Source organism: Musa acuminata, chromosome BXJ2-7 (assembly GCF_036884655.1).
Source record: "Musa acuminata AAA Group cultivar baxijiao chromosome BXJ2-7, Cavendish_Baxijiao_AAA, whole genome shotgun sequence".
Classification (NCBI taxonomy): domain Eukaryota; kingdom Viridiplantae; phylum Streptophyta; class Magnoliopsida; order Zingiberales; family Musaceae; genus Musa; species Musa acuminata.
Genome location: NC_088344.1, coordinates 3910317 through 3938126, shown reverse-complemented (window position 1 = coordinate 3938126; position 27810 = coordinate 3910317). Strand labels below are relative to the sequence as shown.

Here is a 27810-nt window from a genome sequence, read left to right as displayed (position 1 = left end):
ATCCGAAGCATATACAGACTCTGCTTCAAATAGAGACAATTCTCCACTGTCCTCTTCATGTACAAGGCTTTAAGCTTGTTCCACATGCTCTTAGCCGTAGTCTCCGTAGCTAATCAACTCCGTCTTGAACTAGAATGACCTCCATCTTGAGTTGCCACACAAGCCGAAGTTAACATTTCTATCGAATTTCTCGACAACGATCTTAAACCAGGCTCTGATACCAGTTTGTAAGAGCTAGCCTCAGGATATTTACCACAAGGTAATTTTGACAACACAACAAAGACAATAAAACGAAAAGATAAAAGCGACAAGAACACTAGATTTACGTGGTTCGGTCAATTAACTTTGACCTACATCCACGGACGAAAGAGGAGCAAATCACTACTATAAAAAAGGGACTATTACAAATACCTTAGGAAGATGTTTATAGGTCATAAAACATCCGAAAATACTAAACAAGAAAAATCTAAAGTATAAGTCCAAACTATTTAACTGAGTATTGCATCTGACTTCAAAGTCTAGACCCTTATTTATAGTTTCAATACGAGATAACAAGTCTGATTTTCCCTATGTGGGACTATGGGACTTGCTGTACGATACGCGGGGAACTCGGTAGCGTTACTTGCTTTGCCTTTCTCGCTGCTTGACACGCGTGCCGGTCGTCATCCTCTCTTGCACTGTCCACACCTTCGTCTCTCCATTTCCTCTGGTCGTAGCATGGTCGGTCAACGTCAATTCCCATCGTCCTTTTCTGCTCTTACCCATCCTCTGCTCCGTATCAAGCCACTCTGCTTCCGACGAGATGGTTGTCTAAACTTTACGTGCATGTAGAGTTCGATCTCACACAACAGAGATGAAAACTTATCTGTAACGTACATGTCTTTTGCATTTATTAACATCAATTACCAACTCCACCTCGCAATTTTAGAACGAATGAAATGCAACTTGCGGTTGGATGAGAAGAACACAATGGAGAGCTGTCCGAAACAGTAGAACTGTCCTCAATCGAGAAATCGAGCAGCTAGTTTTGCTCGTAGATCCTTCCTCAAGATCTTGCCGGAGGGCGCCTTGGGAATCGCCTCTGTAAAGAAGACTTTGTTGATCCTCTTGTAGAAGACCACCTGAGAGAAACAGAGAGCGGAGAGTCAAGATTTGGTACTTGCAATTGATGTGTTCTCTACCCGTTTGGAGATGCAATTCTTCATGCTGCAGAAGATACGGTTGACTGGTGGAAGCTTCACCTGCTTTGAGACGTGCTGCTTGATCTCATCCTCGCTGATCTCGGACCCGTTCGACCGCACCACAAAAGCAACAGGAACTTCCCCAGCTGCTTCATCCTTCATCCTGCGCGAATCGACCACCAACTTCGGATCATGATCACATAGTTTTCGCGTATTGGCAGCTGCAGGACTTGGGTTGCAGGACTTACGGGACGACAGCAGCGTCCGCAATGCTGGGGTGGGCGATCAGGAGTGCTTCGAGCTCGGCTGGCGCAACCTGGAAGCCCTTGGACTTGATGAGCTCCTTGAGCCTGTCGACGATGAAGACCTCGTCGTCGTCGTCCACGTATCCGATGTCTCCTGTGTGCAGCCAGCCTTCCTGGTCTATGGTGTTGTTCGTCGCCTCTGGATCATTAATATAACCTGTGCAATCACATCAAATCTCCCACATTAATGGTGATGGACACTCCAAAAGGAAGAACCGTCCGCAAACAGGGAAGGACAAGAGAGTGTCGCTCGATTATGCTATTTTGCATGGGAAGGCCGAGCAGAAGAAGTCAAAGCTGGGAAGTTCATGCATCATGCACAGACTGAGGGAACCTACCATGGGAATCTCCTGATACCTACATTGTCAATCATTTGACCTTTACATGTGGAAAGCACATGACAAAGGCTTATGTTACAGTGTTTTCTTCTTCATGTTCTTGTGGCAAGGACTAGGTAGATGCCAAAGGGGACCAGATTGTAAGAATCCAAGTTGGGACATAGGTGGCTGCTCAGACCGCGGCATTTCTTTAACAAAGAAGGATGGAGCTGTACGCATTATTAGATCAAGCACCTCTCGATTCGACGACATCACTACTTACTCATGTCTAAAATAATTCATATATTTTTAAAAATATAATATATAAGTTTCTTTATCAACTATGAGTTAACAAATATTAAATTTTAATTATGTGACATGTTGACTCATAATAAAAAATTAAAATCCATTTTAGCTCATGTGATTTTGGTCATAAATCTCTTAAGCCTTTATAGTTTACTCATATCTAAAATAACTCATATATTTTCAAAAATATAACATATAAGCCCCTCCCGTCATGTTTGAGTTAACAGACATTAGAGTCTGCTTACGTGACGTACTAACTCATAATAAATCATTAATATAATGATACACATAATTTAAGTTAAAAAAACTCGATAATAGGTAGATTTAAAAACATAGATCGGTTGTCTAATTAATTTCCTTCAAAATGAGCTTTTCCATTATCTAGTGAGCAATGCATTGGTCTTGTCTCAACATTCTTCATAGAGAGAGGAGCATCTTAGTACCAATAACGATTGAGAATGTCATAATGGAGAGCATATCCCTCGAGAGCAAAAAGGAAACCACTAGCCGCATTATGCGCTTTAGCATCTAAAGCTTCTCTACTATCATGTCTTGGCTAATGTCTAACATCGTCACCAGATAATTGGGGTGCAGAGAGGGGTGAAGGATCCTATCAGTGGCGCTTTTACTTTGAGAGCCACCATATAGCTTCGGTGCCAGAGAACAAGGTTGCTTATGACATCACGCTAACAAGGATGCCACTAGACCTCGGTGTTGGCCAACGAAGAACTCCTCTATCAATGCGGTTAGCAAATCAGGTACGAGGGGCCTTAGGAGCCCATAGAACTTGTTCTCTCATTCCACTTCTACCGTCATCTTGTCATCATCGTAAGCTTTCTTATCCTTATCCTCGTTAGTTGCTTTTGATATAGGATTGAACTGCATGCCCTCTCCCTGGTTTGGCTTCAACACAAGCAGTAGCAGCTCATCGTCGTCATATACCTTAACAACAGTGACAATAGTGGCGGTGACAGCTACTCTGTTCTCCCCCAACTGGTGTTCCCTGTCTTTGCTAGTGTTATAGGTGTCATCATTGGTAGTTCTCCTAGTCAAGTTCTAGTTCTCTGTCTCTCCCGCCACCCCTTACTCAATAGTAAGTGCATCGTCTTCTAGGCAGTGAAGCGTGGAGAGGAAGGACATGTGGCACTAGGAAGCATTACATATGGGGAAAGCTAGTGTGGCTCTTGACATGGACAACAATACAGGGAAAGTGGAAGGCGTGGGAGCACTCCACCATGAAGATTAGTGTCTCATGGCTCGCCTTCATTGGGTTAATTAGGCTATTGATCCATGTTTTCAAATCCACATATTATTAATATTTGTATACTTAAATTACATGTGTCATTATATTAAGTCAGCATGTAATTAAACTATGATATTTATTAATTCAGACTTAATGAGAAAGATTTATATGTTATATTTTTAAAAATATAATGGTTATTTTAGATATGAGAAATCATAAAGGCTTAAGATATGACCAAAATCATAATGACTAAAATAGATCTTAACCTTTTTTTTAATTTAAATTATATATATCATTATATTAATAATTTATTATGAGTCAGCATGTTAAATAAGTAGACTAAAACATCTATTAACTTAGACTTAATGAAAAAAAACTTATATGTTATATTTTTTAAAATTGATGAATTATTTTAGATATAAATAAATTATAAGAATTTAAAAGATAAATGATCAAAATTATAAGTACTAAAATGTACCTTAACAAATATATCATCTACCTTTTGACTTTGGTTATCTTTTTTACTTTGGTTATGGGAACAAGTCTTGTGGTTCCTAGAAATTAAAATGTCACGGTCATGTTGACTTGTTCGTTCCATCGGCGCTCAGAGACATGAAAGAAAGTACAGCGTGGTTGTGTCTCACTCACCTTTCATGATTTGGGCTCCCCTGATGCAGATCTCGCCGTGCTGGTTGCGGCCGAGCGACGCGCCCGTGTCGGGGTCAATGACCTTCATCGCCGCGTTCCTCACCACGGTGCCGCACGCGCCTGACTTCACCTCGCACGGCTCCTTTGCGAACGCCAGGCACATCGATATCACCGGCCCCGCCTCCGTCATCCCGTACCCCTGCAGAGTTTGAAGCACATCGAACACCCTCAGTCCCGAAACTTACATTAGAAGAAATCGAGCTTGTTATGAGAGGATTAATGGAGCATCGTGGAAAGCTTCGCCTTTCGTTTTCGATGCCAACAGGCTACCAAACTAGGGGGCAGAAAGAAGAGGCGAGGATGCGAGCTCTCTCACCTGGCCCAGCCGGGCATTGGGAAGGTTGGCCATGAACTTGTCCTCGAGCTCCTTCCCCATGGGCGCCGCACCGGACATCACCATGCGGATCGACGACAGGTCGTAGCTGCCCACCAGCGGGCTCTTCACGAACTTCAGCACGATGGGCGGCACGAAGGGCGCGATCGTCACCTTGTATCGCTGCACCAGCTCCATCAGCGGCACCACCTCGAAACGCCGCATAATCAGGACAGACGCCCCGACGCGCAGCCCGCACAGGAGCACCGAGTTGAGAGAGTAGATGTGGAACAGCGGCAGCACGCACAGCAGCACGTCGTCCTTGTGGAAATAGAGGTTGGGGTTGGAACCGTCCACTTGCTGCGCTATGCTCGTGATCAGGTTCCGGTGCGTCAGCATCACGCCCTTGGGCAGCCCGGTCGTGCCTGACGAGTAGGGCAGCGCCACCACGTCGTCCTGATCGATCTCGACCGCCGGAACTGCGCCTGCGTCCGTGGCCAGGAGGTCGGCGAAGCGGTGGCAGCCCTCAACGGGGCCATCGTCGACGGTGACGATGGTGACGCCGCGCTCCGCGGAGAACTCCCGGATCTTCTCGACGTGGCACGACTCGGTAATGATGAGGCGGGCGCCGCAGCCGGACGCCTGCTTGTGGATCTCGCCGGGGGTGTATGCGGGGTTGGCGGTGGTGGCGATCGCCCCTCGGTGAGAGGCGGCGAGGAAGGCCACCACGAACTCGGGGGAGTTGAGGAGGAGGATCATGAACACGTCGCCCCGGCCGATACCGACCCCGTGGAGCCCGGCGGCAAAGCGGCGTGCGGCGGCGTCGACCTCTGCGTAGGTGAGCACCTTCCCGGTGACGCCGTCAACGACGCAAGGCCGGTTGGCGAACTCGGCAAGGCGCTCAAAGCAATAGCTATGGAGGGGACTGTCGTTGGTGATCTCGATGTCCGGCAGCTTCGACCGGAAAATGGTCTCCTCGGGTGGCGCAATGGAACCCATTCTTCAGCTACGGTTCCGGCTGCAGCGGCGGCGAAGAAGATTAAAGAAGAGAAGACAATACAAAGAACAGATTAGAAAGAGAGAAGAGATTCAACTGTTTGCTCTCTTTGCTTGCTTTACTTGGGTTTTCTTCTCTCGGAAGAGGGAAGGGGAGAGGAGGTAGCAAGTAATATACTGGTGGCGCTGGAGGAGCCTTGGAGCTGGTCAGGACTTAGACGTGATTAGAGATAAATCTAGGGGTAATTTCGTACCCAGGGGGTAGCAAACTGGTTTACCATTCATGTTCTCAGGCCGGTGCTACGATGCCACGTGTACGCGAAGCCAAACCTCAAATAGTGGGAGAATAGGGACGCGTACGACGACTTGCGGGTCGGGTCGGACCGGGTCTCGATCCGGTAACGTGTTCGCAGGGTGTGGGTCCGCCCCGTTTCTCCTTCCAGGGGGCCAAAGCGGTCACTACCGTTGGATGGTACCGGAGGCCGTGATCGGACGGCCTGCGGCCACCGTGCTTGACGTGGTCGCCGATGTTGAGATGTCACCCACGACGACGAAGGCAACGAGGCACGTGCCCCGCGGGGCCCAATCATGTATGCGTGCCAATTGGTTGACACGAGCCCGTGATGTCCCCGTCATCGGGTGCCGTGTCATACTACGCAAGTACCGACCCAGTCCATCGGATCACCGTTAACGCTGCTCAAACGTGAATCTTAAAGAATCGGTGAGAATGGACGTGTAACCAACTTGGAACGGTTCCAACCATGTCGCGTTTGCGGATGGGAAAGGAGAGGAGGCCATGAAACCGAGACATTTTGTACACGGAGATGGAAACTAATAGGTTGCCTAAACGTCACGTAATTTGAATTCGTAACCTAAACAACGCGTGTCGATTGGACGTGCGAGCCTCGATTTCCTACTGCGTCGCTCGCACGAGACAGTGGGAAGGGCGTGTCGACGCCAAAAGTATTAGGTTGGAGGAAGCCAATTATGATCGACTCCGCATGTCACCAAGAAGGCACTCCTCTTTCCAAAACAGTGGTTTCTTGGAACTACTAATGATGACCATAGTTACATTGATTAGGGGTGGCCGATTCAGCTTCCCATGATGGAGTATGTGGTGGTGCAATTGACTAATTAGTAAGAAAGATCAATAATAATGAATTAAGAACAATATGTATTTTCCGATAAGTCAACCTCGAACACCTTCTAGATATCATGATGACCTAGAGATTAGGAAATTGTGCTCTTTTAGCTATATAAATGGATTGTTTGATTCGAATCGAAATCAAATTGGATGAAAACTAAAATCGAATTGGCTCGATGGTTTGTTAATTCTAAACTAAATTGGAATCGATCAAGCGTGATTCGATGTTGATTCCAAGTTTTATGCAATTGGAATAGCCAGTTCGATGATTAAAAGAAAAATTCCACCAGCTTATCTATTGACATTTGATCGATTTGGGCTCAAACAATCGAGTCCAACGATCGATGAAGGGGCAAATGACCAGTTTGCCCTCTCAACAATCATATAAATAATTATATTTAGAGACATTTTGATTTTTATAATTGACCGAAGTCTTTTTGTTAAGGTACATTTTAGTACTTATATTTAGAGACATTTTGATTTTTATAAAGACATATTCTTATAATTAAACTATTTATATTAAATTTTTTATAATTTTAAAAATAAAATAAATAATCTCATTTGTCGTAACATAACGTCGTCGTATTACTGAAAACATAATATGTGATACATATAAAAGTGTTGGACAAAAATATAATTTTAATATCTAATATATGTTATTATGTATTATGTTTTTCGTCAATGCAATTGATAACGAGATTATTTATTTCACTTCTAGAATTGTAAAAATTTTAAATAAATTTTTTTAAATAAAGATATCACAATACTAATAATATTATAATAATATTAAAGTATAAATATAATATGTAATTAGCTCGAAATTAATGCATTTGCCCTTATAAATTTCGACAAATCATTTATGTATCTTAAAGAACTAATATCACTGCTAAATTATCACGATTGAACCGTACCTGCGACCTCGCATGGATCAGAAAGGTCGTCGTCGGCCACGTGAGAGCCGAGCCGTTCCGGCTCTTTAGTTGGCTTGGTCATTTCTACAGACAGGTTGCAGGCTTGGGATACAACTTCCTTCTCGTGAGCTCTACGTCGTTCTTGGCGATGGATCCCTCGCACTCCGACAGCGACGCCGTAAAACCCCAAATCCATTTCCTCCGTGTCCTTCCAGACCTTTAATGGCGATGTTTGATTCTCGTGCGGTTTCTCTCTGATGGATTCGGTTAAGCAGCAGAAGATGGACATGGATGCGGTGGAGCAGGCTCGAGAAAGCGAATTCCTTACCCTCTCCCTTCCACCTCTCGCCGAGGATGACCCGTTCTTTGCAGGGAAGAAGGTAAGAGCGGGTTGTTTGAGCTTTAGGGTTCGACAAGAATGAGCCGATTGCTGTCCTCTTCAAGGAACCTAGATTTCGTTGAACTGGATGAACGTCTTGTTCGGTTCAAGTCCATAATTAATATTAAATGGTAGGAAGAAGGATGCTTGTCGCACTGTGGATGGCGAAAGATGTTCCCCGCCTTTGTTGAAGAGGGAGAGAGTGCGTGTGAACTTCTAATACTGATAACAGAAAACATTCTTATATATATGTGAGTTCCAAACAAGGAGAGCATTTATCCTCCTCCGCTCTCAGCTCTCTCCTCTTCCTTTCCCCCTCTTCTGTTCTCTCATTGTGATCCTAAAGAAATGGCGTACCTAGTACCCGAGGTTCCCGCCAATGCAGGATCTATGAAGGGTCGATAATACGCAATCTTACATTTAAATATATAAATAGGTTGTTTATGTGACTTGAACTCTGGTATCCTAGGTCGCAAAGGAGCAATCTTATCATTGTACCAAGGCTCGCCCTTCATGGTCTGCATCATCTTTCGCTTTTTTTTTTTCTTGTATCCCTGGTGAATTGCTACTTGACTTGAGGAAAGGAATTAGCGACCACTATAGCTGGATATGGTTGCTCAAGACGAATGCCATAACTAGAGAAAGATTCTATATGTTTCTTATAGTGATATCAAGTATTTAAATGTATGATATTGTATCAGTTTAACTTTCAGAAGAAAAAAAAAGTTATATCAGTTGCTGGCATACTGTAAACTTGATTTGTTCAGGGTTTTTTTGTTATAATTTTGAATTATTAATTTTCTTTTTGCATGTTGATCAATCATTTGTTTGTCTGTGCCCAGAGGTTGTTGAATGCTAGAGAACTAAAATTTAAGTTTCTGGTGCCACTGCATTCATCTGCTGAAGAGGTGCTCCAAATAGCAGATCAAATGGTTCAAACTGCAAGAATATCGCGCATGAATGAGGTGCAAAGGACAGTTTTTGATCTATTAATGCCATTTCTTTCTGAATTTATTATTCTTGAATGGTGGATTGATCCAGTTTCGTTGACTGTCAGAAAGAACTCTATTTTGCTGGAGATGATGATATTGGTCCTTTCAGTCCTAGAAATGAGATAGAGTCCCTTAACTTGATACTTGCAATTGTAAGCTCCTCGATTTCAAATGTCAAGGACAAGGCCGTGGAAGTTCTTCAACTGTTACGTGATTCAACTATTGCCATGGTCAAATCTGTGGGTGATAGCAACATTCATAAAATGACTGCTACAAAATTCGGTACTGATTCTGAAGAGTTACTTTTGAAGTGGGGGAAAGATCACGGTGTGAGAACAAAGTTGAAGATAGCTTGTAAGTCTGCATTTGTGTGCTCCCTTTGAGAAATATACTTGACTTGATGTTGGATATCAAATCAACAATTCACTTATTATAAGATAGCATATACTCCATTGTTGTCTGTGTATCAACAGTGTGAGAATCCATTTTGTTAACTCATGTTATGGCTCGTCAAACTGAAAGGAAAATTCTTAAAGACTTGAATTCCTGAGATGCATGCGAAAAATGTGTTACGGCTTGTGTGATTGTATATGGATGTCTCAGAGTTCCATATTAACATCTAAATATCATTTTATGTTCCCATCACAGACAAGGCCAAGTAGAGGTCATAAATTTAGTTACTTGTTATGTTAACATGAATATTGTCATTCTTCCAATATGTGTGTCAAATTCTTTTTCAGGTGTACTTAGTGTCTTTCTGCTAAAATGTTTTGCTTAGCTCTTCTTACTTTTTCCAACTTATTTGATGAACTTTGCTTACAATTTGCTGTGTTAATTGGTTTTACATTTTGGTAATATTTATCCAAACTTACCAGCATAGCTGAATACTATTTCTCCTTCAAATTGTAAACAGCATTAATTCCATGCTTCTCAAAAATTTCACCCTCAACCAATCATGCTGATGGTCTCTCAAATTCAGAAATAGACACCTAAGATTTCGCAGAATCAAAAGAACATCATTCTTTTCTTTTTTATGCCTAATATTTTATTGGTCACTTTGTATAATATTGCAGTGCTACAGTGTTCACTTGGTTTTCACTTATGAAAAGATACCTTAGCTTCTACTTACCTACAGATTTTGAGGAAGCTGGAAGAGGAGCAGTGGCATCAGAAGATATGAGCATTGGGGACATTGCTTTAGAAATTCCAGTCTCTCTTATCATATCCGAGGACCTTGTTTATAATTCTGATATGGTATGCTATTATCATTAGATATTACTTCATTGAACTTTCTCATCTTAATGATAGTTGATTAGAGCTTGTCAAACCCAAAAATCTGCAGCCTGATCGGCATTCAACCTGTTTCATTTACAAGATAGATAGATTCCTTATCGTCTACATGTCGCCAATAACCACAGCAAAATCAAGCTGGCTATGCTTCATAGACTAACAAGCGAGAGTTGAGCGAGTGACAAGTGACTCTCAATGGGAGCTTGCATACTACTGTATTTAGGGTGTGGAACTTTGTTTCATGTTTCTACATATCTGCATGTTCTAAAGAAAAAAAAGGTTATTTGCTGCTTCATTAAGCTTTTCAAAGTGTATCAATCTTCTATTACATTTTGATTTTATCATTGCAACTGCAGTTTGATGTATTGAAGAATTTGGATGCTATTACCTCTGATACTATGTTGTTGTTGTGGAGCATGACAGAGAGATTTAATCCAAATTCAAAATTCAAGATTTATTTTGACACATTGCCTGAAAATTTTAATACAGGTATTTTTTACATAGTTGTTGATTTTGCAGTTTCTTGGTGATGGCCAACCTAGTTATGAAAGCAATTCTAGAATTTTTTGTACTACATCCAACAGTCTTGGTTCTGCTGTTGTCTAATATTCTTTCAAACATCTTAAACATTGAAATGATAATAGGTTACTTTGCTTGTTGAACACTTCCATTATCTGAATTGTTTGCTTTTATCTTTCTGGTATTTCCTTACTAGAAATCCAAGTTAAGTTCCACAAATTTGTTAAGTGTGGCTGATGGTTATTGAAAAGTAATGGTTTTTTGGCTATAATAGAAAATGACCAGCTGCATTATTATGGATAAAAGGTTGCCATTGTTCAAGTTGTCAGGTAATAAGTTGTTCTGTTACTTCAGTTGCAATTTATCTAATCCAGATATGTAAATTATTGTGCTTCAGTTCAAGGATTCATATTAGAGCATAACATCTTGTTTGGTGGATGGTGGGCATGTAATGGATTGTAGGTATGGTCCAGAGCTAATGCTGCCTGTCGTAAAAAAAAAATACTAGCGGCATAATAACAAAAAATAATTAATATCATATTTATACTTAAGAGCATTCCCGTTTCTACTCTCTCCTCCATGTTATAACTTATACATCTACTTGACATACGTTCTCAATATCATTATGTTCTGGGCTTGGAAATTCAGAGTTTTGCCAATAGCTTACTTATAATTGGAACTTGTTCTTTCCTTTTCTAAAATAATTATTAGTTTACTTGTCATCCACCAGGCTTAAATTAGTAGTCAATGCTATTGATGCATACAAAAGATTGCTGCACTCCTAAATTTCTCCTTCAGTGAATTCTACTATGAACTGGTTCTTTTGATATATTCAGAATTGGTTGTTGCATTTAGTGTCTCTCTCCACCATGTCACATTACAGTTTGGTGTATCATCTCTGATTTCTTTCAACTGTTATATCCCTTTTACTAATGTTGTCATTATATTTTGGATGTTTTAGTTAATCATTTTCCAACAGTTTGTTATGTGAACATATTTCTTCTATTTTCTAAGGAAACATAATTTTTTTTGTTATTGTTCACCAGGGCTGAGTTTTGGAGTTGATTCACTTACTCTATTAGAAGGAACTCTGCTACTTGAAGAATTGCTGCGGTCTAAGGAGGTGCTCTATTTGTCATTCTTTTTCTTTTGGTGTGATGAAATGGCCAGAGTTCTTACTGTATCATTTGTTCCTCAATTTCAGCATGTACGCAAACAATTTGATGCCTTATTCCCAGCACTGTGTGATAATTATCCCGATATATTTCAACAAGAGCTATACAGTTGGGATAAGTTTCTATGGGCTTGTGAACTGTGGTACTCCAACAGCATGAAAGTGGTTTTTGCTGATGGAAAATTGAGAACCTGCTTGGTTCCTGTTGCTGGGTTCCTGAATCACTCTGTCTGTTATCTAAACTTTGAACGAGGCAAATTGCCTTCTCTTTTCCTTTTCTGCTGACATTTGGAAAAAATTACTTCTTACTGCAGCTTTGCCCACACATACTTCACTATGGTAGAGTTGACCCAGCATCCAAGTCCCTGAAATTCCCTGTATCAAGGCCATGTGAAGCAGGAGACCAATGCTGCCTTAGCTATGGAAGCTTTCCTGCTTCACATCTTATTATGTTTTATGGTTTTCTTCCAAAAGGAGACAATCCTTATGATGTCATCCCTTTAGGTAATATTCTCACTATCTTTCCTTCAGTAAGCTTGTTTGGTGTAAGAATCATTCTATCATAAAGTATGTACTTCATAATTTGTTAGCAGCTAATAAGATGCTTATTGTAATACTGTGTTGTGTTGCTTGATGATTGTATTTGAAGGTATCGGGTAGCTTAATTGGTAAAAACATTGACAGTTTATCGCAAGGTCTTAGACTTAAATCTCGCCTTTGCCATTTATAATTTGCACAAAAAAAAAAAAATGATATCAGCTGTTTCTTGTTGAGTCAAGCAGATTCATAGCACATGCATCCCTTGATATGTCCAACTGTACAATCTTCTCTCCATTTGCTTGCTTTATTTTCTTGGTATTATTCTATCCTCAAACTAGCCATTCTACTAGCCTCCTGCCCTCGTTTTGATGTCATTGCAGGTGCAACCAACTTCTGGTACTTGGCTATCAAGGTGGTAAAAGTTTGTGCAAGATGAAATGTTGTTTCCTTAAATCCTTGTTTTGCTGTATGTGTAGAGTTTGATGCCCCTGATGCTGAGGACGGAGGCAACCAGCTACCGACTGGTGAAAATGTTAGTGCAACTCATATGGTTCGTGGGACTTGGCTATCGAAGGTTGACGAGGCTCATGAATATGGATTGCCTCCAAAATTGTTAGCTCATCTGCGTGCTTTGCTGAAAGCTGATTATGCTGGACTTCCTCCTCATATTCCAGAAGATGGAGTAAGACTTCCACTGTATTCATTAGCACTACATCTGCTGTTGTTTATGTATCATGCTTGGCATAGGTCCTAATCGTAGCTTTTTTATCGTGAGTTCTGGATCAAAAAGTGCATAGCACATTTTTCAACCCTTTATTTTAATTTGTGATGTAGTAAGAAGACACACCAATTATGATGGATTATTAAATCATTTTGCAGGTAGACAAAGATGTCGAAAGAAATGTGCTCGAGATGATTCTTTCTATTTTTGAGCCAATGTTGGAAGGAATATGCGATTCTGATAACTTCGAGAGGTATACTTGCTGTATCCGCCATATGTTTCACTTGATTTTTTTTCTTTTTTGTGTTTGGATTCTATATAGCATAATGTTTTCTTGCAGGAACAACTCTAGTTGGGATGTGAAGCTATCATTAGACTACAAGGATCTACAGAGAAGGATTATATCTTCCATCGTAACATCTTGTAATTGTGGCCTGCAAATGTCGGAGGACATGTGATCACAGGACTTGGTCAATAAAGAACTGATGTGGATCATAGAGAAGTGCCCAACGTTGCTGCAGCACTCTGGTAAATCCAAGCAGATTGTGAACATGGCACTAAAGGCTGGTTAGTTAAAATACGTGATTTATTTATTTTTTATCTATGGCCTATGTTAAAGTTCGGGGGGGGGGGGGGGGGGGGGGGGGTGGGCGGGGAGAAAAAGAAAGTTGGAGACAGAGAAGAAGAAACGGAAGGGACTAGGTCACAACGGCAACATTACAGGAGGAGGGAGGCGACGGAGATGATTGGAGGTGGTGGAGAAAAATAAAGATTGACCAGAGATGAAGAAAGAGTTAGAGGCTGAGGTGGTGTTTAAGTCACAATCCCGAGGTGACGGAGACATGGTGTGAAGGAAGTGGTTATATTATTGTGGGCTAATTATATATAATTAGATCTTTTTAATATTTTGATTTAAAAAATATATATTTAAATTTATATAGTTATGAAAGTGAAATATTTAATTTCATTTACTCTAGTAATATCAGTTTTATCAATGAAAATATGAAAATGATGGACAAAGAGATAATTTTAATGTTGTAGTTACTTATGGTGATGAATTACGATATAGTATAGGGTCTGGATAGTTATTATGGATGGGGAAGAAGAATGATGACAAAAGGTGAGGTAAAAGGAGAAGAGGAAGAGGATGACGTAGATGTCGATGTATTGCGTTTGTGTCAGTATCGTTTGGTAACTACGTTGGCACCAACGCAGATGCATATGTAGAGTGATGTTACTTTGCATCTATGTTAGTGTCGACAATAATGAGATGAAGGGCATTGTCGCTTTGTATTTGCATCGACATCAATGCAGATGTCGAGTGACCAATTCATTGCTCTACATCTGCGTCGATGTCGTTCGGTAACTACATTAATATTGACGTAGATGCAGAGTGATGAAATGGTCACTTGGAAACTACGTTAGATGTCGAGTGGTCCTTTCATCACTCTACATTTGCATAAATGCTAATGCAGTTGCCTAGCAACACCGGTACAAATGTAGAGCGTTAATATCTACGTCATTCCCTTCATCCTCTCCTTTTGTCTCATTTCTCATCATCACTCTTCCTTTTCATCCTCAACAGCCATTCGCAGCCTCTAGTAGCGTTGTCATTCGCCACCATCGGATAAATAGAGTTAGATGTTGTACTTTCATAATTATAAGGATCTCAATATAAATTTTTTAAGTCTAAAGATTGGGATGTTAAAAAGGCCTAAGTATAAAGAGAAATATGTAATTAGCCTTGTTATCTAAGTACAAGTTATTTGAATATTTTAAATATTACCTTTACGAAGACGTTGAGTATAGTGATTTATCGTTTAAGAATATGATAGAAGAAAACAAAATATTTCTTAAATTAATTTAAAAAAGATTATCTTAGTCAATATCATATATTTGATTTGATGTGATTATGCTTTTTTGTTTTTATAATTTATTAAATTTATAAATTTATAATTTATTGTTTATCTTTGAAGTGAAAATGAATCAATAAATTAAGTTTTTCCTATCTTTTGTGTGATCGATGCCACATTTATTTTTTCGATAAAATGATTTTATTATCCACATTTATCATTCAGTTATTATCTTTCTCTTCTCTCTTATATTTTTTTATTATTAAAAAAATATTCTCGGTATTTGTCGTTATCAAAGCTATTGATTTAGCTAAGAATATTTGATATTTCAACTATATTAGCTCGGAAGCCTATTATTAAGAATATTATTAAGAAAACAATTATTTCTAAAATCAAATCAAAAGTATTATTTTATTGATATCATACATTTGATTTAATATGCTTATAATTTTTTAATTTTCTTTTTTATTCTTGTACTTGAGCCTATAAAAAATATATAAAAATATTAAAACATTGTAATGCATCAAACAGAAATGAATCAATAAATTATTTTTATTTATTTTTTCAATAAAATAATTTCATTATCCATAAAAATAAGTTGCTTTTGCCAGCAACATGCATACCATCGAAGTCAGATTGTAATGAGATACCGATCAACATTTAGGTTTGTGAGAATTTAGGGGTCACCCATTCACAACACCATATCGAAGCACTATAGTAGCTGAATCCAACAAATAGTGTATCTCACTAATGTCACAAGCGCAAACTGGAAGATAGTATACATCACCAGTATGGGTTTGCATTAATCTCACAGGTAGGCCAGTCCTTATCATTACACAACTTGTCCAAAATGTACTTTTGTTTCCCACTCTCTACTAAGTATCGACTACTTATTTCCCCAACAAATGAGCCTAGTGATCGGGTATAATAAATGAACAAAAATTCTCATCGGAAGGTCTAAAGAATAATCTCTCGGAACCTTTTGACTTGGGAGGTTCCACATTTCTTGTACAAGTTTTGTGATGCTGATGAAGTGGGTGACATGGTTGGCGGTATCTCACCACACATCCCTCAGGTATCTGCCTTCCGTTTGCAGACTCTTCACCAAACTCTCTGTCTTGGAGCCATCAAGAGATCCCTGCGACAGAATCACATAAAGAAAGTCAGCTTTCCAGCATCAAAATAACCACATTAACTCTCAGCTTGGGGAAATTGCATATTTTGTTTGCAGATAATAAAAAATAGATACATTTGATAGAGATTCCAAAACATCACTGTCATGGAGAATTTGAACATCAACTCTCCCATACCCCACCCGAACCCAACAAGTTCAGTCCATTTTAACTACCAATATTTCATGTCACTCGGCTGTCTTCTTGACATAAACTACTGCTTAACCACCAAAAGTATCCAATCTTCTCATGATATGACTAGATTAAGTTCAAAAGGGGGAAACGAGTCTATGATTTTGCTTATCCCAAAATTGAGTAGTACCCCAAACAAGAAACTGGATCAGGTATCTTCATTCGGTTTGATCTTTTATGAAATATACCGCCAGAAAGCTCACCGTACTGAACATATTGGACATCAAATAAGTTGGTACGAATTGTTGTGCAGATTAAAAACATGTAGCTTGATGTCTATAATCATTTTTATTATTTTTCAACAGTTGTTACTCAACTGTCAAATTCTTTTTCTCTTTTTCTCTCATGCATTCTGTCACTCAGGTGCTCCTCTCTCACATGCTGTTTCTTCTCTCCTTTACCAACTATACTCTCACGCATTCGCTCACTAATGTGCTCACCCTTTCCCATATACTGTTTCTTCTCTTCTTTGCCTACTCTCTCACGTTTCTTTCTAATCTCCATAACCTCCCCTTCCCCACCTCATCACTGCTACTGCCTCCTCCGCTCTGTAAAGTTGCCACCACACCCCCCACCGTATACCTCTCTGCCTCCTCTTCTATCCCTCTCTCTTTTGGTCCAGACAACATCAATCCATATCGAGTCAGTATCATCTATTATTGGAACCATACCACCAGTCCAATTGCCAAGCAGTCTCAGCACAAGATTTTAAACCTTGACCCTAAGTACCTACGGCTTGACTCCAGGATGATAGTCTTAAAATATAGAGATTTAAGGTTCTTAGTTATTCTAAAAATTTAGGTGATTGAGAATTTGAGATAAATTTCTGTTCATTGGCAGGTGATTTAAACGACAAAAGGTAACCTGGGTTTTGCCAACTATTGAATTAAGTTGGTGACAAATTAGTAAGAACTCATAACGAATGCGAAAATTCAAGCACAGTTGTCGGGAATTTACCTGTTCTTGACAGATAGTATGAAGAACTTTGTGGACATCTCTAGCCATACCCTTAGCATCACCACAGACATAAACATAACCACCCTGGGAGATGATATTCCAAATGTCGGATGCCTGAAAATATTGTCATGTGCTTAAGGTTAAATAGAAAATGTGAAACTATAATTACAAGGGATGAAGAGACTCCAAAATGATATGAAAAAAGAATAGCAGACGTGTTTCTAACCTTTTCGGTCATTTTATGCTGCACATATTCCTTGATTGGACCTTCACGAGATAAGGCAACAATCAGCTCAGAGAGTATGCCGGTCTCAACAAAATTGTTCAACTCATCCTTATATATGAAATCCTGCAAAATTCACAGCCTCATCAGACATTGAATAATACTGACATTTCATTCTAAATTTTATTGGATGCATTATTATTTATAAGCACCATTTTGCTGTTTCTGCAACCAAAGAAGAGAATTGCACGACCGAGTTGCATTCCAGCCTCCTTCTGTCCCCACCGTTCCTAAAAATGACAAAATTCATGTCATCAAAACCATCATTCCACTGAGCATTTTTTTTCATTCGACTGAGAGCCAAAACGTATTTGCAGAAATGTCGCTCAAATAGAAACCTGCAAGAAGCCCCTGAAGGGTGCCAACCCTGTGCCAGGGCCAATCATGATTATAGGCAGAGAAGGATCAGCAGGCAGTTTAAAGTTTGACTGCCTCACAAATATAGGAGCCCAGCTGCATACTTGGCTCTCTTCCGATGGGACAGAATTCTGTAAAATAAAAGGTCACAGGATTAGATGAGAGGAAAATGAATCAAGTTATGATGGACAGCAGTAACAATCAGCAAACAGAAGTTGTAGAACATATTGGTTGAATGCCACTACAAAAAGCAATATGACATAAGATAAATCTTGCTTAAATTCTGAGATTGCCTTCAGTTTGATGAATTTCACTACTACCCCTAGAGTGTTCAATGAGTTCAACAGAGGTCCTGCTTCAAGAGCTTTGATAGGTGCCATAACCATATCTTTATTTAAGACTTCAGTAAATTCATCATGTTCTCTGAGAAAAATTTGAATCAGCAGAAATGGATCCGATCACCTACCATTGTTGCATGTGATATCATCCAGTGACAGCCATCAGTCTTATAAGCATCAAATATCATGTACACCCATGATGTTAAAATATAGTTAATGCAACACAGCATCCTTTTCTCAAAAAGAAAAATTGGTATATTTGTTGACATGACTCAAAATGACATTAAAAAATGAAAAAGAGAAAAACTATCTAACAAGAAGAAGCCAAGATTGACAGCATTTCAGATCAGTTATTCAATCAATTAGGTCAAGAAAGAAGGCTAAATATGGGGAAAGTACCTTCATCCAAGTTGAACAGACACCTTTGTGAATCCTCCCAGTTGGCATTCTTTCATCCACTAATGCACATGTCACATGGATCCTAGTTGGTGCCATCCTGAAAGAGAAACAAACAATTAATCGGCTGTTACATCAACTGAAGCAACAAAGAAAAGGTAGGTAATTAATGATTACCTTGGAGAAGATGATATTGAATAATATCTAGGCTGCAATAGGGGAGCAATGGCAGCAAAAAAGACTCCTAGTGGAGGCTTCACAGAGGGGAATTCAGCCATAACTTCTAGGAGACTCCTCTGGCTAGCAACAATCCATCGAGAGTATTCATCCTGCATCAAAGCAGCTGAGTTTAAAATTCTTACCATAGTAATAGATTTGTACATGCTCTTAGAATGAATGCTAACCTTTCCAACAGGAGAAGCCAAAAATCTAAGTCGCTCAGCTTCATTGGGCTCTGAAGCATGTGCAGCTAAGGCAACCAATGCACTCTGCATATTTTGTACAAAGAATTCAGATACAAATGCAATGGAAAATGGACCAAACTCCAAAAGGGAAAGGAGAAGTCACCTTCTTGGGAGAATTTAGAAGATCAGCATATCGGGTCAGTGCAGTTCTTAAGGTGCACGGAGATGGGAACGGAGGTGATAAGGATGCTCGTCCAAGTGGGGTGCCATCCTCCTTGTCAGCATGAATTGAGAAATATGTGTCTGGTGAATACCCCAACAACCTTTCAGCCTCCTCTACAGTCTCAATACAATTCTCAGTGAATACACCGACATGGTCTCCTGTTTCATACCTAATGAAAAGGATGTTTTCCATAATGGTCAGCCAAAATCAAACCAGAAATTTTGGTTAATATTAAACTACCAAATTCACCACTTTAATTGATTCAGTTACTCAGTTAAAACTAATATTCATCACAAAGGAGCAGACCAGAGGATAATTCATACTTTTCAGTGCAATTATAAAAAACTGTGAAATTAATACGACTAGGAAACATGCATGTTCATTTAGCAAAATTGAGATCAGTTCTTTAAAGGTACTTAAAACCATCAAGCAACTAACAGAAAAGGACTAGCCAAGTAATTAAAAAAGCACTGCCGTTCTTCTACCAATCTCTACCTGAATTTTAAAAATTAAACAATACTTTCCAATTTAATTCTAGTTTAATGAATCATGTGGCAACTGTATTAACATCCATTAACTGATGCTTCAGACAACTGAGCAGAAGAACTTAAGCTTTTTCTTTTTTAACAAGATGCTTGGACAAACAACATAACAGAATAGTAATACAAGTTTATTAATGTTTAACAATGTAAATTAGCACATCAAATATATTACGCAAATCACACAAAACCCTTGCATATAACTGTACAGAAACCAATGAGAAGCAATGCTTCACACAGCGTACCAACTAGAAATAAACTTACCTTAGACCAGTTCCAGCAATGTCAAACTCCAAATGTGTGCAGGACCGATCCGAAGCAGGCGTATGAAGCTCCCGCTGCACAGCCACATTAGACCTTGAAAAACCATGTGTCAGTTACCTTAGACCAGTTACATTGAACTTGTAAATAAAAGCATCTCTACCTGCATGGATGTTGCATATCATGAACAGAATGGCCATTTGCAAGACTCCAACTCTTGTCCAGGTATGAAGCATCTTCAGTCTTGATAAAGACAACCCTGTATTCAGGAATAGCAGCTGTGTAAGGAGTACTTGCACCCGAAACATCATTTTCATCCCGAAGCAACTGATCCAACTCTGGCCAGAGAAGTTCCCTCCTGGAAATGTGGAAATGCATCTCTAGTGTTAGAAAGCAAACAATGAACTAAGAAGTATAACAAAAGAGAGATATAATGATATTTTTGGAGGTGTGGGGAATCTCAGGACTACAGCCAAGGCTTAAAAATATGATGAATCAGCATAAGATTTTGCCAATACATCATACCATGCAGTGAAGTCATCCTCGATACATCGATCATCATCTCCCAGCCCCAATGAGATAATACGCTTCCCACCTATAGCAAGAGAGAAAAGAAGAAAACCCGAGCAACATCAGCTTTCAGTTCCATAATTGAGTAAAAGGTATATGTATATTTATCATGCACTGAAATGACAACTGGGATGTCATTAATGACAAAAAGAATGGCACTGCCCTTTAAATGAGTCCGAAAACCATTATAATCCATTAAAACATTGAAATAGTTAAAGCTATAAAGAAAGAATAATATAACAGAAAACAATGAGAAAATAAGCAAATGCTGACCAAAAGACCATCATAGGATTAAAAAAAATAGAATATTTAATTTGAAGAAAATGCTCTGAGTCAATAGTTATGCTCCAGTTATAAACTAAAAAACAAAGGTGGTTTCTGAACATGTACAGTAATGTCAAATAAAAAACTTATATTTGATCAACAAAGGTGACATTCCATAGAATCCATCGTATTGCATCTAAATTTGTCATGATAGCTGCCAAGAGGAGACAATGGTGATGACAGATGATAATATATTCATCTAAATTGTAACAGCATGTTGACGGCAATGACTCCAAACCTTGTGCTTTACCATGAGGGATAGACAGTTTAAAACTTTTACCAAAGCGTTCAAAAGCAAACAACTTTAGATCATGGTCACTCATACACACCTACCAGCTTCCCCTTTTATATTTGACAACAAAAAAATAAAAAATATGCATACATATATATTTTAGAGCTAAACAGAAAGTAGTTATTGGATGTAAATACAAATATGTGATGCTAACATCAACATAGAAAAACATGTCAACATTCGGCAAACAGAGTAATTTAGCAAGTGCCCATCATAAGAAAAATTAATACCTCCTGCACAACTGCCAGCTAAATTCAGATACCTAGAACTTTATTTAGTAGCTCTAATGACTGACAATGACAAATCAATATGCACATGATCACAGGCTAGACATCTTTTACGGTCAAAAATTAGTTTCAAAAGCAAGTTACTATTAAGTTAATCATCAACAACATTAAGTGCACCAGGATGATGAGCATCAGAACAAATATCAAGTAATGGACAAAAACAAACAAAAAGTCTATTAATCAAGTAAGCAAAACACAGAATAAGATGAATTCAACTGACGAAACACACATGACTGATCAAAAGTATATACCTTGGTCAGAGAGCATCTCATCAACCACCTTAGCGACCTTTTGTTGCAAGAATATATTGCAAAAAACATGTCAGCCAAGAAATTTGCACAAAAAAGATGATACACTACAATTTAATCACAGCCGAACCTTATTGAAATGCTCATATTGCCGGTTGCCCAGCCCGAACACAGCAAACTGAAGATCTTTTAGCCAGAGTCCTCTCTCTTTCCCCTGTAATCAACCAACAATCCATGACCATATCAGGAACCCACAACCAAATATCACTATGGGGACAAAGATTAACTTCGTGCAGAAATTGGTCTGTTCCCCAACCTCTGTAAACCATTTGTAGAACCGGGCAGCATTATCGGTTGGCTCCCCATCTCCGTATCTGTAACAGAAGAACGAGGATCGGTCAACCAAAATAAGGGCGAATTCACATCCAACAGGCAAATAGTCTCAACTTACGTGGCCACGAAGAACAAAGCTAAGGTCTCTTTTTTCATCTTCTCCTCGTATTCATCATCGTCAGCAGCATATTCGTCCTATAATTATGAGCTGATCGTCAATATCAAGTTATGAAAGATCAAACACGCACATTAATTCTGGAATTGTCTCAATAGTAGGGAGAAAGGTCCAAACCAAATCAACGACTTTAAACGATGCATTATTGTATCGGGCTGTCGCTTCGTCCACCAGCGCCTGATTTGGAAGAGAAGGCAATGGGAAGATAAGAAAAACGAAAGATGAAAACACCTTCAAATCGAGTTGTCGGAAACCAAATCCTAACCTTAGCGAACCCCTCGGCCGTCCCGGTCTGCGTACCAAAGAAGACGCTGACCTTCTTCTTCCCGTCGTCTGCCTCCGCCGCCGGTCGGACCCTCACCGCCAGCGGTTTCGGCGGTTCCACGAGCTTCTTCTTGCCGCCCGATCGCCGCAGGAAGAAGATCAACGCGCACCCGACGAGCACGGCGACCGAGGTGCTGAGGATCATGAGGATCTGCCGGTCCTCCCCGATCATCGCCGCGGCACCAGCCCCCGGCGGGAACCCGTCTCCTCGGAGTGATCCCTCGAGGATGGCCGACAACAGATCGATCGGCGACGGCTTCCCTGTTCCCGTCTGCATGGTGGTGGATCGAGCGAGAAATCCGAAGCGGAGTCCTCCGAGTCTCTCTCTCTCTCTCTCGCTCTCTCTGTGTGGGAGCGTTGGGGAGAGAGAGGGAGAGAGCAGCGAAGGATTGGTGGGGTGGGAGCGACGGATCGAGAGAGGGCAGTGCTTATAACGGCGGCCTTCACCTCCTCAACTCCCCACCTACCCCTCGCCCTCCGGGGGGCATTGTGGCGCCGGTGGAAAGCACCGCGAAGTAGACAAAATTCCTAACCTACCCCCAACAAAAATAAAATGATGGAGAGCGGACAACCACGTCCGTCGCGTCCGATGGCGTTTTGCACGTGGCTCATCCGCACTTGCTCGTGTGAGACGCAGCGGCGTTGCTTGAAAGCTCGTGCCCGAGATCAGGAGGTCGCGCGCCGGCTTCGTGGCGGTCGCTTGGTCACCGGTGACCTTTGCCCTTCGTCATCAGCCGCACATAGCGTGCTCGACGAATGGTCAGCGCACATCCCACGACGTGGGATCGGTCCAAACCACGACCAAGCAATCTGTGGTCTGCGCACAACTAACCCTGTTTTGGCCGATAAGTAAATCTCCGCTGCATCAGCCACCTTATGGCTGCTTTTGACTTCCTCCCGCTGGTCAAGTCGACAAGGAACGCAAACAACAGTATCGACCAATAATAAAATGTTGAAGTCAAATATGGCGATTTCATTCTCATCCTTTGGTCAATTCCTATTATTTTTTCCCAAAAAAGAAAAAAAAATTTACTCACCCCCTTTTCTAATCAAAACTAGTCAAACTCAAAAATGACAACGCCCGTTGAAGAATGCAATTAGCTTTGCGAGGTCCGAGGGGTTATTAAACAGCTATATATAAGATATATTATAGATATATTATAGATATATCTTATATAATTAAATAAATTTCAATAACTCAGTGTTGTTGTTGAAATTTATTTAATTATATAAAATATATTATAGATATGATTGAATTCTGATTATGATTATTAGGTAATATAAAAGAAGTTAAGAGATTAAAATTTTTCTCTCAATCTAATAACCCATTAATAAGATGAATAAAAAAATTATGAATACATTTATTTGTTTTTTTTATGATTAATCTAATAGAAGTGAGTTTTTACCTCCGCTTTAAGTTTTCCTCCTCCAAATATAATTTCATCTTTCCTTCTATTTTCGTATTTTCGTTTTAGGTTTTAATTATTTACCCATTTTAACCTTAGATTCAAAATGTTCTGAACTGATCATTTCAAAAAAATTAAGCTGAACTGATCCAAAATGTTCTTTAACATCAGATTCGATATTTTTATGGTTTAAGTGTTTTACTTTAATGATGGATGGTTTTTTCTTTTATGTTAACGAGTAATAGTTTGCGTTATTATCCTAACACAAAGTGGATTTAAGAGAAGCATTTGCGTAGTTATACTGAATCCATCACATCTCCGTTTTTCTAGACTTTCTTGGTCTAATCTGATTTATTTTGCTCTTGGAAAGTAGAGATATTAGGTCATGCTTATGCATGAGAGATGTATAATAAGATTGAATATTTTGACATCATATCATACCCTCTTTATTATTTATAGTTTTGTTGATTATAATATGATAGTTAATTATATATTGTCCCTTTTGTAATTAGATATTTTTAGTATATCACTCGGCTTATAAAATTTATATTAAAATATCTATAATTTATGAAAGTGAAATATTCACTCCCATTTACTTAAACGTTATTTACCCTAATGCTGTAGAACATGTCGACAAGAGCATAAAAATAATAGACAAAATGATGATTTTAGTATCATAGTTATGTTTTTTATATTGGTAGACGACGATGTTACTGGGGGCTATAAGTGATTATAGACGAGGAGAAAGAGTGACGATGAGAGATGAGATAAAATGATAGGAAAAATAAGACGATGTAGATATCAATACTATGCATCGACGTCTATGGACAATTACATTGACGCTGATATAGAAACAGATGCAAAGCGCCACTTGGCATCTGCATCAATACTGACAATGATGCGAGGAAGGACAGCATTACTCGACATATGTGTTAATATCACTCGACAATAGATGCAAAGTGTATGAAATGATTGCTCTGCATTTGTATCGATATTGACATGAATGTAAAGCGTTTGCATCGACTTTTTTCTTCTCTTCCTTTATGTCATCTCTTATCGTTGCTCTTTCTTCTCATCCACAATAACCATCCACGACCCCCAACAATGTTATCATTCGTCATTACTGAAAACATAATTGAAATATTAAAATTACCATTTTTACTATTATTTTTATGCTTTAATCGGGTATATTGATGGCATGAAGATAAATGTTTTGCTTTCATAATTATCAAAATTTTAATATAAAATTTTTAAATATAAGAATATAATACCAAATTAATCTAATTATTGGATAATATATAATTAATCCATTTTATTTATACACCAACTGGTTTATGCATGAGACAGACTTTCGATTCCCACCCACCCACATAAATCCTCTTCTGAATTCAAACATGTATCCAATTCATCGATTTATATCGTTGACTTTCCGCACTTAGATACTTAAATGCGAACGGAATTTATGGGACCAGCTAGAATATCAGCATCAACAAACATAGAGAAGGCATGATAGTATTAATGGTGCCGAAGCCAAATGAATTTTATCATTGTATTCATATTATTTCATGATATATTTATATTATTTAGCCGTATTGATACATATAATAAGTGGTGGATAGTTAAGTAATAGCGATCAATTGATTTATTCTCGTTATTATCCATAATGATGTAGTAAAGTCGAGATATAATTTCTTAGGTTAATTATAGATTACTTTATATAATTAACTATGCTTAATATTTCGATTCTAATATTTTTAAAAGTAGTATTAAGATTTCTATATTTACAAAAACAAAATATTTAACCTCAATTTGCCTCAAAGCGTCGCCCCGTCATCCCCGCACTGGCCGGCTGCGACCTCGTCGTCCGCCCTAATGGACTCCGCTGGTGCTTACATCTTCTACGCTGGAGAAGGGATGGCTGGATGCTGCATCCCTCCGAGAGTTATGGTGACTGGGCTAAGAGGAATAGGTTTCAGACACCATTGAAATGTGCCGACCGAGGAATGCTGGTCGTTGTCCATGGGAAGTGTTACGGTAAGTAGCCTTTTTTAGCCGTGACCTCTGTGTCGACACGACTGGTTCAGGGCTCCAAATGACTAGGATTAGACGTGGCTTCCCCGGGGGTGCTGTGGTGACTGATGTAGGGGATCTGACTGGAAAGTTCCACGGCGTCAAGTGGGTTCGGCGGCGGTCGAGTACCTGCACACAGGTCGGGTCGATGGTTTGGCCCGACCCCTCCGACGATCAAGTCAGTGATGGTGGAGAGGAGTTTTTTGAGTGAGATCGTCCCCCCTCCTGTTGGGAGCCAGAGGGTATTTATAAGTGGGTTTGATGTTACCTGATGTGTCATCCTGCCGGGGCAGGGTCGTACCTCTGATGGCGTCTGTCGTCTTGGTCGTTGCGTGGAAGGCCGAGCTGCCGCAGGGTATGGGGGGTGTCAGTCAGCGCCATCCCCTGCCTCGGCCGGCCATGAGGGGTCAGCCGAGGAGGTTGTTTGGGTATGGCGGGTGTGGGTGCGCGTCGTGTCATTGTTAATGTTCTGGGGCAGTGTGCCGCACAGGGTGTCCGACGTGGGAGTGCATTACGTCAAATCCGGGGTGTTATGTCAAATCAATTTTTTACCCCTATCATATGCCCCACCCGAAAGGAGCTATGCGTCGGTTTTGCAGGCAGGGAGCCTGATGCATGGCTTTCTGCTTCAAGCAGGTTGTTCAGGCGGGTCTGGGGGGCGCGCCGCAGACGGGTCGGTCGCGTGAATGCATCTGGAGCAGTGCTAGGCCGAGGCGCGCAACTCAGTCGGGAGGCTGAGGAGGATTGGACTCGGGGGCAATGGAGCCGATGAGGGTCGAGGAGCGCAACGCAGGCGGGGTGACCGCGCAGGTGTGTCTCGGGAGGCGAAAAGCCGAGGGGCGAGGAGCACAACGCAGGCGGGTGACCGCGCAGGTGTGTCTCGGAAGGCGGAAAAGCCGAGGGGCGAGGAGCACAACGCAGGCGGGGTGACCGCGCAGGTGTGTCTCGGAAGGCGGAAAACCGAGGGCCGAGGAGCACAACGCAGGCGGGGTGATCGCGCATGTGTGTCTCGGGAGGCGAAAAGCCGAGGGGGGAGGAGCACAACGCAGGCGGGGTGACCGCGCAGGTGTGTCTCGGAAGGCGGAAAACCGAGGGGCGAGGAGCACAACGCAGGCGGGGTGACCGCGCAGGTGTGTCTCGGAAGGCGGAAAACCGAGGGCCGAGGAGCACAACGCAGGCGGGGTGACCGCGCAGGTGTGTCTCGGGAGGCGGAAAGCCGAGGGCCGAGGAGCACAATGTAGGCGGGGTGACCGCGCATGTGTGTCTCGGGAGGCGGAAAGCCGAGGGCCGAGGAGCACAACGTAGGCGGGGTGACCGCGAAGGTGTGTCCCGGGAGGCGGAAAGCCGAGGGCCGAGGAGCACAACGCAGGCGGGGTGACTGCGCAGGTGTGTCTCGGAAGGCGGAAAGTCGAGGGCCGAGGAGGCCTCGGGTATTATGCGACCGAGGTTGCGGGCTCGGCAAGAGCGGAGCCGAGGCGTTCGGCGCAGGCAGGCTGCGACCGAGGTGGTACTTGGTTCTTTGGCCGTTTGATGGGTCGTCTGACTGCGCGCGGGCGCGGGAGGCCGGGTTGCTTTTTCCCTGGGGAAGATATAGGGCTGCCCCTTTTTGGTAGTCGCCAGTTCTCGAAGCTGATATGATTGGGTGCCCCCGTACTTCACATCGCGCTGCCGCTGGCCGCCACGTCAGGCCCTCATTAATGCGGAGCGCCCTTGGGGGTCTCCCGATGCAACGTGACGGCCGCGGGTGAGTGGGCTGCCGCCCGTCCT

The 27810-nt window shown here is 41.0% G+C and overlaps 3 protein-coding genes across 3 annotated transcripts; 1 reads left to right on the top strand and 2 right to left on the bottom strand.

The window, feature by feature from the left end:
- Positions 1-840: 840 nt before the first annotated feature.
- LOC103990586 (4-coumarate--CoA ligase 3) lies at positions 841-5556 on the bottom strand. Its single transcript, XM_018828597.2, has 6 exons — positions 5468-5556; positions 4377-5391; positions 4001-4199; positions 1430-1643; positions 1242-1344; positions 841-1121 (listed from the first exon to the last, which is right to left on the bottom strand). Exons 2-6 carry the CDS (start codon positions 5370-5372, stop codon positions 1002-1004), a joined length of 1632 nt encoding a protein of 543 aa, XP_018684142.2. The 5' UTR covers positions 5373-5391; positions 5468-5556; the 3' UTR covers positions 841-1001.
- A 1887-nt stretch (positions 5557-7443) lies between these two features.
- On the top strand, positions 7444-13632 carry LOC135616706 (uncharacterized). The gene is made up of 12 exons (XM_065116190.1): positions 7444-7602; positions 7700-7804; positions 8646-8768; positions 8861-9149; positions 9931-10049; positions 10442-10574; positions 11651-11727; positions 11809-12006; positions 12093-12282; positions 12795-13000; positions 13198-13292; positions 13380-13632. The coding sequence occupies exons 1-12, from the start codon at positions 7573-7575 to the stop codon at positions 13495-13497; spliced, it is 1683 nt and encodes a 560-aa protein (XP_064972262.1). The 5' UTR covers positions 7444-7572; the 3' UTR covers positions 13498-13632.
- Positions 13633-15614: 1982 nt separating this feature from the next.
- On the bottom strand, positions 15615-23080 carry LOC135616705 (NADPH--cytochrome P450 reductase 3-like). The gene is made up of 18 exons (XM_065116189.1): positions 22509-23080; positions 22361-22420; positions 22187-22263; positions 22052-22109; positions 21866-21949; positions 21739-21775; positions 20540-20609; positions 20178-20372; positions 20018-20110; positions 19155-19383; positions 18992-19075; positions 18765-18916; positions 18591-18687; positions 17835-17984; positions 17649-17726; positions 17440-17562; positions 17214-17327; positions 15615-16030 (listed from the first exon to the last, which is right to left on the bottom strand). The coding sequence occupies exons 1-18, from the start codon at positions 22842-22844 to the stop codon at positions 15950-15952; spliced, it is 2118 nt and encodes a 705-aa protein (XP_064972261.1). The 5' UTR covers positions 22845-23080; the 3' UTR covers positions 15615-15949.
- Between the last annotated feature and the right edge of the window lie 4730 nt (positions 23081-27810).